This window comes from Balearica regulorum, chromosome 1 (genome assembly GCF_011004875.1).
Source record: "Balearica regulorum gibbericeps isolate bBalReg1 chromosome 1, bBalReg1.pri, whole genome shotgun sequence".
Classification (NCBI taxonomy): domain Eukaryota; kingdom Metazoa; phylum Chordata; class Aves; order Gruiformes; family Gruidae; genus Balearica; species Balearica regulorum.
In genome coordinates this window covers 156,009,758-156,025,012 of record NC_046184.1, presented here as the reverse complement: position 1 = coordinate 156,025,012, position 15,255 = coordinate 156,009,758, and the positions used below count along the sequence as shown (strand labels likewise).

General features: G+C 40.2%; 1 protein-coding gene across 1 annotated transcript in view; it reads right to left on the bottom strand.

Moving 5' to 3' along the window:
• Positions 1-629: 629 nt before the first annotated feature.
• Positions 630-15,255, bottom strand: part of EFNB2 (ephrin B2) — a 43,441-nt gene continuing 28,815 nt past the window's right edge. Inside the window, exons 3-5 of the mRNA XM_075740497.1 lie at positions 4,323-4,415; positions 3,456-3,569; positions 630-1,859 (exon numbers count right to left, since the gene is read on the bottom strand). Of these exons, the coding sequence (XP_075596612.1) occupies positions 1,477-1,859; positions 3,456-3,569; positions 4,323-4,415 (590 nt within the window). The 3' untranslated portion in view covers positions 630-1,476. The remainder of the gene's footprint in view (positions 1,860-3,455; positions 3,570-4,322; positions 4,416-15,255) is intronic.

The following is a 15,255-nucleotide window of genomic DNA, read 5'->3' as shown; positions in this document are numbered from 1 at the left end:
CAAGAGGTTTGCCATATGTGCTTTAACTTTGCACCAGAGCACCAATGAACTGCTGTGTCAGTCACAGTACCGACACTCACTGTGCAGGGACAGCACTACAATAAACCAAACTGTCAAAAGGCTCAGTCAGAGAGAAATTCTCTTTTACTTTTAGAGATGAGAAAGGTCTTTTTCACAACTTTACCAGTGATAGAATTACAGCTCATTTGACCCGTTGGCTTATAATCATCTTGGTCAGATTTGGGTCTCTGCTATTCTCTTAAATGCTTTCCCTGTGTTTAGTATAATGTGATAGTATAGCAGCTGAGTCTGCTTAAAAGTCATCCAAAGCAGACTACATTTTTGCTACAGCTTCAAAGCTGTGTATTTTATTGCCAGTACCACAACAGCCCTGCCCTAATATATCCTCAGCGGCCTGCTATTGTCTTGTCCTCTCCAAGCTTGTTCACTTACTAACAATACCCCTTTGTTCTACTGTATTGAAGGTACTATTTTTTTCGGCACACTGGTATTTGATAACCATGAATTCCTTCAGATGCAGCCCTAATCCACTGCGCGTGTGATTGTGTCTCCTACTTGCCTCTTAAAACTTAGCATACCAAAGTGCTGTGCTATCTAAATGTTGGTTGTTTTGTTTTGTTTTTTTTCTTTTTTTTTTTCTTTTTTCTTCCCAGCTTCTAGTTTTGAGGCAGCAGTATTCAATTGCAACTGCAGTCAGCCCTTCCCTCCACCACCCAGTCCTGCTCTTGACTTTGTTGACAGCCTAACTTTTTGGCTGGAAGGCTCCTTACTATCAAACACAAATTCTATAAATGCATTACCCATTCGAGTGAGGCTGCTGTAGCAGATGGATGGAGCGCAGATCTCCAAACATTAATGTTCCATTAGTGATTTGGGAGGTGGAGTGAAAGGAAATCTTATGTGAAGGATGGCAGAGCCTCAAATAACAGAAACAAATGGAACAGTGACGGACTAAAAGCAAGAGAACTTTAACAAGTCTTACTTAGACACCAAGGTCTGTGTGACAAATCCAGTACGCACTGAGAGAGACACACAAAAGTCAGAAGATTGCATTTCAAGCTTGATATATCCTAGAGCACCTTCCCAGGATGCCTAGAGCTATTAACATCCACGGATCACTCCGTCTTCCCTTGGCTTTTGCACATGCCTGAACGCCCGCAGCACATGGCTTTGAGGATGATGAACGTAACAAGAGTACAGCAATCAGAATGGGCATCTTCTACGTAAAAGTCTTCCAGCTTTTAGTGAATACTTATTCACCGAGATAGGAATTCTACAGACTAGGTAAGCTGTCCAGCTCGTGTTGGCTCCTGGAGAAAGAGCTTGCGCCTTCTCCCCTCGTGTGCTTGAGTCAATGCTAGCGCACAAGGCGTCATCACAAACCCCAACAGAAAGCATTTGACCAGTGAGTTTCCTCTACGACTCAACTGTACCACAGAGTTGGTTGTGTGTTTCTCAGACCTTGTAATAAATGTTTGCTGGACTCTGAGGAGGCATCTCTTGAACTATGTACACCGGATGTCCATAGTCGCCGCTGACCTTTTCGTAGTGGGGGCAAAAGACACTGTCTGCAGTCCTTAGAGGAATGATAATGTCACTGGGCTCAGAACCATTGTTGTTGCCACTGCGTTTTGGGGTGGCTAACGTACTAAGTGAGAGAGTTGTCGTGTGTTGCGGGGAATGCTTCCTGTGTCTTCTCCTGTACTTCAACAAAAGAACCACCAAAGTGATGATGATGACGATGAAAATGATGCACCCTGATGCAATCCCTGCAAATAAGGCCACCTCTGAACCCAGTATACTGGAATGCCCAGCCTTACTGCCATCTGTGCTAGATCCTGGAAAGAACGGAAATACAACAGACAGAAGTTATTGCCATCCTGCGACCCGTTTACGCTGCTTAAAAATGTGTAGAGTAAGCAAGACTGGAAGAATTAACTGATGGCTAAACTTTGACAAACCAATTACCCTGTTAGATAGCTAAATGCAAACAGCCGAAGTCAGCAATCAATATTAAATAAGACTTTGTGTCTCTTGGTCTCACTTTTGTGCTGCTCCCAAACCACCCTGTTTCATACATCATCATCCATCAGCAGTGAGGACTGGCACTGACAAGGCAGCCTTTGATGCACACCGCATCTTTTAACAGATGCCGGCCAGCCCTGGGCAGCAGAGAGGGATGGGATAGGACTGCGAGGGGAAAATAACACAGGGAAATAAATGACAGTTCTCAGGACAACTGGTACTGTTCAGCGTCACACCGTTCTTCTGCTGTTTTATCTTTTGCATATTGATCTAATTTAAACCATCATCAGTGCCTCTTTAAGTGGACTCCTCTAGCTGGCACATGAAGAAAAGGAGCTCGAGGCAGGAGATGATAGGCAAAATGGCTACGGCATGTATCTGTTTGCATTAACTTACAACATCATGTATTTGGTAGTCAGGAAAAGCTTGTGTGCTGAACAGCCTGTTGTGTATTTGGCACCATCACATTGTCATATTATTTGTCAAAAAATTAAATGAGCGTTCATTGACACTTTCTCAGTTGAAAATTTGAACCAACTTCCCTCTCTTGATGCTGGCTCACAGGTGGAAGAATGCTGCAGATGCTACATCCACGTAACTGTGGACTTTTCCTACTGGAACCTCCATAGGAAATGGCTGAAGCCTGCCCAGCGACCACCATATCGAAGATTCATTAGCCCAGTAACTAATGACAGAGCTAGCAAGGAAAACTTGCAGCCATTTTCGGGAAACCTAGAATCAACTGGCAGCAAGTTTTGCATTGTAGCATTCCCAATTCACTGACTTTTCTTCCAGAGATCTTGAGTCGTACGAGTTAGTTTTTTTCTTGTTCATCTAATCTCTGAAATGCATCCTGAAGACATTTGTTTGGAAATATCTATTTATCTTGTTTAGATAATTATTTAAAAAAAAATCTTTAAATTTAGTGAAAGACTAGCCATTCATGTGTAGACTTTATATGGTCAGTTAAAAGATCAGGACATTAATTATAGATGCCTTGAAATAAATTTTATAAATGGCTGTCGAGAACCACTTGATAATGTATTATACGGGAAGACAAAGACAGAAAGATTCGTTCATCTGCCAGAGTACTAAATGTAAGGCAGCATTTACCATCGTAAAGCTGCTTAGTGAATGTCCTATCCAAAAACTTTCCTGTAAATGAGTGATATTCTCACAAGATGTAATTAACTTCTACTGCAAAGTGGAAGAGGGGAGAGAGCAGCCATTGCCAAAACTTGCAGTTCCTCGACACTGTTTACCAGAGCATCAGAACTGGCTTTTGCTTCATCTCAGTACAAAAACATTTTACTTTTGTGGCACTTTAATGGTAAAATAAAATGCATTTGGGGACACAGGAGAACGCTCCGCCAGAGCCCCATCCCAGGCACCAGCGCTGTCGCACCTACCTGAGTGGTCCTTCACAAAGGGGCTGGTGGTGGAACTCTTCCCATTGGTGCCAGCTTCCTGCTCGGGGCGCTTGGTGGGATCCGTGTGCCGGGGCAGCCCCGCCGAGTTGGGATCTGCGGGAGAGAAAGAGGACTCATGCAGCTTTGGTGCTTGATGGAATGGAGCCTTATAAGCCGTTTCTAGGCACCTCATGAGACACAAATGGCTTTGAACAGAAGAATCTTTATGTAAAGGTCTGGGCGATAAAAGTACGTAATTTTCCTTTTAAAGCAAAATGGTTATATTAGTTATTTCAGAGGTTGTGAGGCCATCTGCAGAAACTATAGGGACTCCTGTAACTGGCAAGAAAAGCTTTGCAGATGACATTTCAGTTTCACTGAGGAAGTTGATTGACTACTAAACCAACTTCTACTTAGAAGAATAATTCTTTCTTCCTGCACAATAGGTTATCTATATGTGAAAAGAGACAATGAACAAAAACCCCTCTGTAATCAGAATTCATAACAAGCAAACTATAGAAACATTGGCTTCCCTCCTTTCATGTATTTTAAATAATTTTGAACAGCAGAGTTGTGGCTTTTGTTTTAAAAATAAAAATAAAAAATGACTGAAACACACTACTCCCAGGTGACCTTTCCTTCTAGGGATCTCTCCAACGAAGAGATCTTGTTACGCTAACCCTCCTCCTGTAGAAATCTGTCAGTAGCCGAGGAAGACAAAATAGGCTTTGCTTTCAGCCTGTAAGGGAGGAATGACCACAGCAGACTCGGTTAGCTCTCTGCTCTACACTGCTAAATGAAGCCTGAAAACTAAAAGGACACTGAGGTTGATCAAAGTGATTTCATGAAACAGCAGATGGTCTTTACCTTGTCCAACTTTCATGAGGATCTTCATGGTTTTTGTCTGGCACACCCCTCCCTCCTGGTTATCCAGGCCCTCCAAAGACCCATTTGATGTTGCTGATTAAAAATAAAAGAAAAATAAATAAATAAAAATAAATAAAAATCAGGAAATCAACAGGCAAAGTGATGCGAACATGAGTGTCTGAAAGCAGAAATCTGTCAATCTAGCAGGACCTGTTCTTGTTGCTCGGGTTGACCTATGGAAAGCTGTGAAATGTTGAAAGCCAAAGGAATGAATACACTGGTAAGCCGTACAATATATACAAATGGAGGAATGTGTTATCGAGGTTTCAAATTTACCCAGCAACCTTTTTTTCTATGCACAATTGACTGACTGACTGACTTGGATGAAAACACAGCACCTTGCTAAAAGGTGATGGAGTCAGCTGAAAAGGAAGCCCTGGCAGGCTCAGAGGAGCAAAACACTGAAAATGCACCCTTCTTTTTTTTTTTTTCTCCAACAATATCTTTATAATCACCATGTTACACCTGCTTCCTCTATTACAAATCTCCTGCTGGAAGAAGTGAACGCATACAAAAGGCCCAGGTGAAAGCTGAGATTCTGAACTGATTGGAAAACCATTTAATATTTTAAAGTACAATCTCACTTTTCTCAGCATTGAGGAGCCTCCGCGGGGGCGGGTGGCAGGGGGGAATACACTCTGTTCTCACGGAAACCTTTTAGCTCGTACAAACAAACGGGTGCTTTCCCCTGCATTTATGTTGTTCTCGCTTATCTAGGCGCTGGCTGGAACCGCGCGGCCCTGCTGCAAGCTGACTCCGCGACGCGATTTGAGCGTCAAGCATAACTCCCTTGGAGAATCCAAAACGTTGAGTCACGGTTTAGGGGTGCGCCGCTGCCGCTGCCCAAGCCAGCTGTTGGTTGCAAACCCCCAGCAGCTGCTGGAAAACTATTTGGCGGCTCCCCAGATGTGGGCATCGGCGTCACTCCGCACCGCGCCAGGCACCGGCCACATCGGCGTCTGCGCTGGTGGCCCGGCCACGGTGGCAGAGCAGGCACGTCTGCCAACCGTGTGCCCCAGAGCGTCGCTGTTTAGGGAACGCACCAGGAGTTTTCCTACCCCGGTTGTCCTGGGGGTGCAAATTGCACCACCGTTTCTTGGAGCCGTTTATCCCAGGCCCAAAAGGCGCGTAGGAGAGGGTGCGCGCACACACGCTGGCATCCGGCCACCAGCTGGAGAAAACAAATAGAAAATACGAGATAACGGAGCTCGCTGCTTGTTGTGGCTGCGGTGAACTGCTTAAGCAGCACTTTCCTGCCTCTGCCCCTCTCCTTTCAGCTCGGGATCTAATTCAACCAGGGCTTCACACTGTTTGGATCTTTGTTTTTAATTCTCGTTCCTTCTCTTTTGCCTTCCTTGGGGATTTTCTTTCAAATGCAGCCTATGTATATTTCCTTTTCCCTTCACAATGTCTTCCTAGCCCCATGGCAGTATTTTTCTTGCTCTAATCTTCTCTCTAGCCATAAAGATATAAACCCCATACTGCTGAACCCTGCTTCCTAGCCTTTGATCTACTTCGTGTTTTTTGTTCCACTTCTGCCTCTTTTGTGACTAACTCAAATTACAGGCACCATACAAACTTCCCAAATTGTGCTTTCTTTTCCTAAAATTCCCTTCTCCTCATATGTGGTCCCTCCCAGTTCCTCCTCTTGTTCCCTCCCCCCTGTAAAAACATGACAATGGTCATACGTGCAACTACTTTTTTTTTCCAACTTGCAAAAAAGACTTTTTAAAATATAAAAGAGCACAATGAGTAATTTAAGATAAAAGCCAATCTGAAATCTGCCACTGCATTGCCAGGCTCAGAAAATAATGGAGACATATAGTTTTGTTTTCTTTTGTTTTTTTCCAGAGGGAAAAAAAATCAATACTAAGAACCAGTTCTGGACATAAATCAAATGTGTCTTTGCTGAAAGTGTTTTTTATGACCTATTTGCCAATGTACCAGCACAAGGACAAGGGAAAAAAAGCAGTAAATAGAAATACCAAAGCTGAGCATCAACTGAAAGTACAACTAATAAACACTGACTTTGTCTTGCGGTTTTTGTTATTCTTCGTTTGTTTTTTAATTGAGGCGATGGGGGCTCCCATCTCCTTAAACACCTTCTGCTTGATTTTAATGAAATAGAGTGCTGCTGCTTCTGAACATCAATGCCTTTTTATTCATTAAAGGCCTATCCATTTAACCCACAGAGCAGGAGACCTCAATAAGATGCAGAGGATGCAGTCTGACCTCAGTAGAGAATAAGAAAGTAAGAAAGACGGCAAAAAGAATGCAAAATTACTTCAAATACAGTCTCCAAACGGGAAGGCCCAGATGTACAATGAGTCTGGTTGTGTGCCTACGCGAGCACAATCTGCCTCGCTTGCCTGCTAAAAGAATGCTTTCACAGCTTTGATGTCAGATGAATGAATTTGCAGGAGTATTCACTTTTTCCACAGTTCTTCAAGGGGTTTTCGGAAAGCCTACGTTATAGCTCAGAGACGAGACTGCTACGTCCTGAGGAACAGAGAATTTTCAAAGAAAGAGGAGCATTTCAGTGACAAAGCAAAGTTTCCATCTCAGCTTCTCCCTGTAATTAAACCGACAATTACCCAAGGCCACTGGAGGAAATTATTTTTCAAAATTCATTAAGACTACTGAAATATAACCTCACATATCCCTAGTGTACCAGGAAGAAAGTGGGTAGTTTTAAACACATCGTTTCAAGCTTTGAAAAGCAGCACGGAGAAAAAGAAGTAATCTGGGACATCAGAGAAAACGGAGTTCCATACTGCTAATGCCCCTTGACAGTTTAGCGTGCAGAAGTCAAACAGGGGTGCGGTACAAAATATTCCTCAAACGCTTGCCACTGCCTTTCTATATTGATCTCCAAATGAAAATTATACCCGCTATCATGTAAGCTCCTCCACCGCACTCACACTTCTGCAGGTAAGTGACCCTGGTACCTGGAGCTCTGCTCACGCTGAAAGGATATTTCCAGAGAAAAAAGAGGTTTGGGTATAGACACAGAAACGTAACACAAATTCCTTACATCTAAAATGGAAACGCTACTCTCCGGTGTGTTTATGTGATCAAATTTTAGACCTTCCATCCAGTTTATTTTTATATACATATATATACACACATATATATAAAAGAACCGGTTTGGGTTTTTTTATATTTAGGTCTAAATATGGATATATTTTAGAGACAATTACTCACACACGAAATGCCCTGTGTTAAGATGACTAGATACTACCTAAATAGTAACATTAATAAACATAATTAATGATTAATAGAAAGTTTCTCATGAGTATTAAATGTTCTCAGGATCCCACACTTTGTTTTTTATTAATACAGCAAGACATAGGAAACTAAAAGCAAGTACAATGTTGCTACACGGGTAGCAAAACATTTTCAAATCTTTTTGATGGATAGGTCCCTCTGATTTTCTGAGACCCGTCCTGTTCTGCTGGTGTCAACTGTGAAACTCCTACTTACAGTCAAAAGCGCACTAAATTATTCAGTCAGCAGTTTATCCACATCTACAAATAAACATACATAATTGCCCTAAAATCTATTGATTTTAAGACTTTCTGACAAAATCATACTAATTTATAGGCAACGTTTGCAGCAGTCAGTCAAACATTCTGTTCAAGCTGTAAACACTGTGTGTCTGCATTCATTGAATACAACAGCAGCTGCCATTTTATAAAGAACCTAAGTTTGGGTTTAAAACTTTCAGAAAAACTGACCTCTTACGAAATCATGCTTAAGAGTCTGCTGATACATACTCACTTTGGAGGAGCAAGTATGCATTTTCAGTTTCGTAAAACACTGCCCAATATACCATCTCACTTATATGAGAGAGAATGAATTCATTCAGACCGAAGAATTCCATTCCAGCTCTGCCTTCCCTTCTCCAAAATATATAAATTATTTAAATGAAAAAAAAAAAGTAAAAATTGGAACTCATGTAAATCAATGTATGATGTCTTACATTTATTTGCTTTTAAAACTTCACAAGTGTTGTTTATTGTATGAAATCCATTAGTCATAAATGCAGGGGCAGGGAATCAGTGAGCGAAGCAGAGTCAGCTGACAAGAATAGTTCCTGGCTATGATTCTTATACAGTCCCCATGGAGAGGAAGTAATATTACATTTTAATATGTCTTCATTTGATTGTTATTGCTCTGCCTCCCAGGAGGTTAAGCCACTGCATGGATCTTGGCTGTTTTCAACCTATCAGGTTGGTAACATTGCTCTAATCAGATGGAGAATTAAGCTGCTGGATTTGTGCCTGTATATAGCTTTTCATTCACAAAGAGATTAGAAATGAAGGCGCAGTCACAAAAATTCAACTTCCTTCACTCCTAAAAACACATTACAAAATGAAAAAATGCCATCACAATTACTTAAAAGAAAACATCAGCAGACTAAAATTTCAGCCTCTTAATTCTGCCACAATTATTACCCATACATTTATGTTTTAGGATTATGAAAGACATTACCTACTTGCAAATTAAATGTCACATCCTTTGAACCAACACAACGTTATAACATATTTATTTCTTGAGCTTGAATACGAAATGGACTACATGGCTGAAGAGAGAAATTATGATCATTGTACTTAATTTTCCTGTGAAAACTAAATGGACCTTAAACCACAGACTGGAGGAATGAATGAGTGATGTCAACTGACGGGTGAGGGCAAATTGGTTTTGTACCCCCCCTTAGTGTGCTAGACGATACAAGCCATTTGGCAATGTTATCAAGGACACATCATTGACAGAGTCATCAAAAATTAATTGCTGCTGGTGTGGATCTGTTAATAGAAAAATGAGAATTAGAGGTTTCTTTGGGCTAGATCAGCACCGTCCAATAGTAGTAATTTTCCCAATTTTTTTCTTAAATACTGCTTGAATTCAGCATCAGAAAATAGGTTTCTCAAATTCAGAGCTAAATAAAATCAAATAACCCTACCCATCTCCGCTTTTCCCCAGCTGTGCTTAGAAACAGAATGAAAAAGCCTAAAGAGCAGCAAAATCCATGAAAGCTTTAGATCCAACAGTAGTAAGAAGTTATTCTTACAGCAAAGCTGCACTTGATCTCATATGCACTCACAGGATTACTAAGCACATGTAAAGCTTTTGAGGGTTTTTTATTTTATTAAGTAATAGAACACTATTTTGGCTAAGCATCGTGTGTTTGTGCTCTGACTGCTTTCATCTACTTTAGGACCTTTTAATGACTCTCTTATTAAAACACCAAATAAATAATTATTCTTCCCATAAATTATCTAAATTTATGGGACAGGTTTAAGAACACCAGAAATCACATACTGCGAAACCACAAATCACAGATCACAACACGGAGGTTGTTTCTAGATCAGCCAGCGATGAAGAACAAGGCAGCTGAGGTAATAGAATGAGTGTTTTAATTAAAAGAAATTCTTCTTTTTTTTTTTTTTTCCTTTCCCCACTTAATAGCAATGCCAGATCTGCATGGAGATCTAAAACAACAACAAAAAATTGTTCAGGCCACTCAAAGAACAGGTAGCTTGGCAAACACCACGTTGGGTGAGCTGCAGAAGGTTTAGAGAGAAGATAAATATACTAATTTCAACTACTAGCAGCTAACGGTTTACCCTTGCTTGTAGTGACAAAAATGAGACTGGCACTGAAACCTTCCGTTTTTTAAAAAAAAAAATGAAATTGTCTTCCAAAATGTAACTATCAGCAGTCCCAAACCTGGATCGCAAGTGCTAAAACATAAATGCATTATGAATAGCTGCATGGAGTATGGTCAATGTGTTGCCTGTGTTTCTATCTACAGACTGGAGACCTCTTCTGTTTAACTCTTTGTGCCTGAACAATAAAATCACATCCTAACTTTTTTCCTGATCTTATAGAGACAAAGAAAGGATCTTTAATAAAAAAGATAAAAACCTGCTGAATTTGCTCAATTAATACAATATAGGACACTGAGACAGTCATGAAAAATGTATAAAAACAGTTTACCAATAATTTTGCACTTTTCTAACATGTCTGGGTTTTCTTCTGTCCTACTTTCAAAGCCAGGGTGGTAGCAGAATTTTGAGGAGTTTCTGAACCTAAAGACCGTTCAGAAATTCTCATTCTGTCAATCTTATTCCACACATTTCTTCAAATTAGGATAATTTTTTTCTTAAACTAAAGCTTATGGAGCGTTTATAAATACTGTTGAAGCCAGCTTTTTTTCCCTCTATCCACACATGAGGCAAAACTTCTTTGTGAAGGAAAGGACAAGAATTCTCCCTTCTTCTTTTCAACTTCTCATCCTTGTTGTTTTTTAAATTAAGTCTTATGTTTTATGTCTCAGGATTTATATCTAAATGGGATGCACAAATTATATTTTGCACAGCAAGTAAGCAGCAATGCCCTCCCCAGTCAAGCTAAAACCAGAATGAAATGAAGTAAAATAAAAAACAGGCCTCTTCTTGTCTGGAAGAAGGCAAAGGCTCTGCAGTGAAATTTTGTGATTCACTTTTCAAACCACTGGTCTGAAATGTACCTTGTCCAAATGCAAATGGTGTGACTTGTGGTACTTAGATGGGACTCATGATATAAGGGACTTTATATAATTCCCCATAAAAATCTCCACTTGTTTTCATATGTCAAAAGAGGGACCAATTTTATTACTGTTTCAATTTTTTTTGGGGGGTGCAATGTGGAGGACACAAGCACGACAGATTGAATCAGTTCTACACTGTAATACAGTACATATTATGTACATATAGTACATATAATGTACCTTGGTATATATCAACTGTTTAATCCCAGGCACACCTCTGGAAGTCCATAGACTCTCCTTCCTGCTTCTCGTGTTGTCTGACTGAGAAGGACCACCCAAGTATTAAGCACAAAAGAGGGAGACAGTTCTTGTAAAGTTTCCTACATTCAGAATGATTCTATTAATTCCAGGGAGACGTAGCATCATACAACAAGAATACAGGTGGTAAAAAAAACCCACCACCTTTATGTCAACAAAGTGTTTTGATAAGGGGAAAAGAGACAGCGAGCAAGATGGAATTGGAAAGTAGCAAAAAAGCTGTGAGCTCCAACTGGTTTCTGCTGCCTATCATTTTAAAAACAGCACCACTTTATCTCTGGGTTAAGGAATACCACAGCTGAAGTGTACTAAACAGTAAACTATTTGCTGAATTATTACCCATTACAGAAGGTCCCAGCATCCACCCACCCACAACAAAATCCTACTTGCTTCAATGCTGTCAACTGTCCCTTCTCTAAATTCTCTAGGAATGGTTTAGAAATTATAAAAAAAAAAAAAAAAAAGCATCTCAATACTGTATCACTATGAATGACAATTTATGTCTTTCATTACAGTTAAGCATTTCTGCATTTGAACGTATTTCAGTTCTATATTTCACATACTCTGAGAAATGTTGTCAGATAATGATCTACTGCACACATGGTTGCTTCTAGTTTACATAAACAAATTATATATTTGTGAGCACTGAAGTAACTGTGGCAGATGTAAGCCCACTAATTATGATGTATTCAGCGTGTATCAGAGAGTATGCATCTAAAACAGATTACTAGCTAGTTAACTTCACCAACCACAAACAGGTATTTTACGTAAGTTTATCCTTTCTCCCGGCACACTACTGGCAAAAGCCTCTCCTGGATGGGGAGAAGTATCTTCCCGCTACCACAGCAAGCTTTGCTTAGCAGTTCAGCTGAACAGAACTAATAGAATTAGTTAGCATTCAAGTTACACTGATTGTTGCTAATGACAAGCGGGCTTGCTGGAAACAAAAGCAGAAGCTTTAACGTTAAATTGAGGACCGATTTTCTGTATCATACCAACTCAACACCACTCTCCAAGGATGTTCATCCGCCTTGAAAATTTTTCTGGTTTCTGTCTGCAGCACTTGGATAAGAAAGGGTTATAGTGAAAGTTCATATTAAATAAATAACAAACCTCTTGCTCATTCTACTGTCACTAATTGCATGCAATGATATTAATGACCCAGTAATTGCTATACGAGTAGCACTGAAGTGGAAAACATCATTCTGAGGCAGAGTTCATCTCTAGGTGGTAGGACTTCACCAGTGACTGAGTTAATGCCTAGTGACAGTTTAGAATATAACACTATAGATGAGAAAATGTGCCAGTCTCATGGTTATAACCGTTTAGATGGACATGACGTTATTTGCTTTGACCACACAGAGTCCAGGAGTAACTCCAATAAAGTGCCACAGTCAGAGTTTGCCCTATAGATGAACCTCATTCCTTTCAGGGGAGATGCTCTGTACTATAACAATCTAGAGCAATTTTCCACATGTTTGCTTCAATAAAAGAATACCTTCATCTCCTGGTTTTACATCAAGCACAACAAAAGTGTGCTTTATTGCGAGACACAAAAAGCTATTTACATCATCTAACTATCCTTCAGCAACACAGAGTTTGGCACCTTAGTACTGAGATCAATTATGATACTATTGGATGACTGTGCACTTGGCAAAGATGATCAGAAGTTAAGCACTGTATTGATTGCAGTATGCTTATGCTTCTGTTTAGAACTTTAAAATACCCACAGAGTAAAACTTAATGAGGGAACACTGCTGAAATAAAGCAATCTGAATTTCCAAGGTGCTACAGGACCTCTAGTTCAAATACTCGCCATAAGAAATTTAGGAGTTTAGCTTCTTTAGAAATTATCACATAGGCACATCTCAGTTCATTTTAGGAATCTCCGATGGGATGGGTATGTTAATCCTCCAGTGTTTGGAATTTTGAAAAGTCATAACTAGACAGGAGAACAGATACTTTTAATAATGACGTTCACACAGTTTTTAATATTTCACTAGTGTTTTAACAGTGTAACATTATTAAGTTGGGGTTTGTTTTTTTTTTTTTCTTTCCAAACACAAATTATTTAATGAATGTCTTGATTCTGCTACTAAATCTGCTGTGGCAGCCTCTGGACAGCAGGTGGAATCAAGTTTCAGCATAGGCTGGGGCCAAACACTTGGTAAGCAGCTATGCAGAAAAGGTGCTGGGGGTCCTGGTGGACACCAAGTTGACCTTGAGCCAGCAACATGCCCTTGCAGCAAAGGCGGCCAACAGACTCCATTTGGCAGAGAACTGCCAGCAGGCAGAGGGAGGCGATCCTTCCTCTCTACTCAGCACCGGTGAGGCCACAGCTGGAGTGCTGGGTGCAGTCAGGGCCTCCCCGGTACAAGACAGACATGGACTTTCAGGAGCAAGTCCAGTAAATGGTCATGGAGATGATGAAGGAACTGGAGCATCTGTGTAATGCGGCTGAGGACCTGTGAAGAGAAGGCTCAGGGGATCTCACCCATGTATGTAAGTACCTGGTGGGCGGAGTAAAGAAGATGGAGCCAGACTCTTCTCAGTGGTGCCCAGTGACAGGACGAGAAGCAATGGGCACAAACTGAAATACAGGGATGCTATTCAAATCTGAGAAAATCTTTTTAAATGTGAAGGTGACAGAGCACTGGAACAGGTTGTCCAGGCAGGCTGTGGAGTCTCCATCCTTGGAGATACTAAAAACGCAGCTGGACACGGTCCTGGGCAACTTGCTGCGGCCGAGCCTGCTTGAGCAGAGGCTTGAGTGTATCTCCAGGTGTGCCACGCAGACTCAACCATTCTGTGTTCTGCGATCAACTGCACTGTTGTGGTCTAATGCATTTATGTGCTAACATGAAATACTTGAAAAACAAATCCTTCTCGGTTTCCCTGGCAGGATTTAGATTCAGACTTCTGTTTCTCTCGCAGCAGCTCAGTGAGCACATAAGGACAAGTCTGCTGCTGCAGTTTAGTTATTTTTGCTGTCTTCATCTGCTGAACAGAAACCAGATAAATCATGCTAACAAAGATCTGAACATACTTTTTAAAACCAGCCTTATCAGCTTAATACGGACTCTTCTCCAAGAACCGCTAAGACTACCTTAAGCCTAATCCTGCTTTTACTCACAGAAATATTTGCATGATTTCCTTGGGACTGAAAAAAAAGCAACTGGAAGACTGCCCATTAGGGCTTAGTTTTATAGTCTGATTTATCAGAAATAAATCCTGAAATATTCTTCCTCTAAAGTTTCCAGGATTGATTAAAGTCAGGAAAGAAAGTCCAAACCGATATTTAACCCTGTTTTTCAACCATTTCAACCCTGTGTTTTAGCTAATGCAGTTCTCAGACAAAAGTACATTTCCCTTCAATCCAGCTACGTAAAGACTTTAATGAGGCAAACAATTCCAAGTATTTAAAATCGATTTTATTAAAACCTGTATAAATGCTTATGCAGTTCCTGGTCTTTTATTTTAGGACTTAAAATACTGTAATATGTAACAGATATAATACAAGCAACTGTATAAAATAAAGACTGATCATCCCACTTGATGAGATAAATGCTCATCACCAAACTTAGGTACAAAATGAAAGTTTCACTATGCTAGTGCACTTCTGAGTTTCAATTTAGACAGATACTTGCTTATAGCATGGCAGGTCTCCCCAATACACACCCTCTTGATTTAAACAGTTACTCATACCCTGCATGTAAAGCACAACATATACACTCAACCCAACCCTCTTCTGCATGTAGTCCAATTAAGGATGTATATGTAAATCTAAGAACATATACAACTTGTAGAAGATCAGGGTTTAAGCTGTTTTTTGCAAAGCACTTCAGATGTCCCTTATTGTTCATAAGTATACTATATATATAAAGACTTCTAAGTGAGAATATCGTATCTGTCTTTGTGAATGTACTGCATTTCCAGTATTTAAATTGTTTATGAGGAACTAAAAAAATAAGAAAAATAAATAGCGACTAAAAATATTAAACAGCTTCCTATGAAATTTTA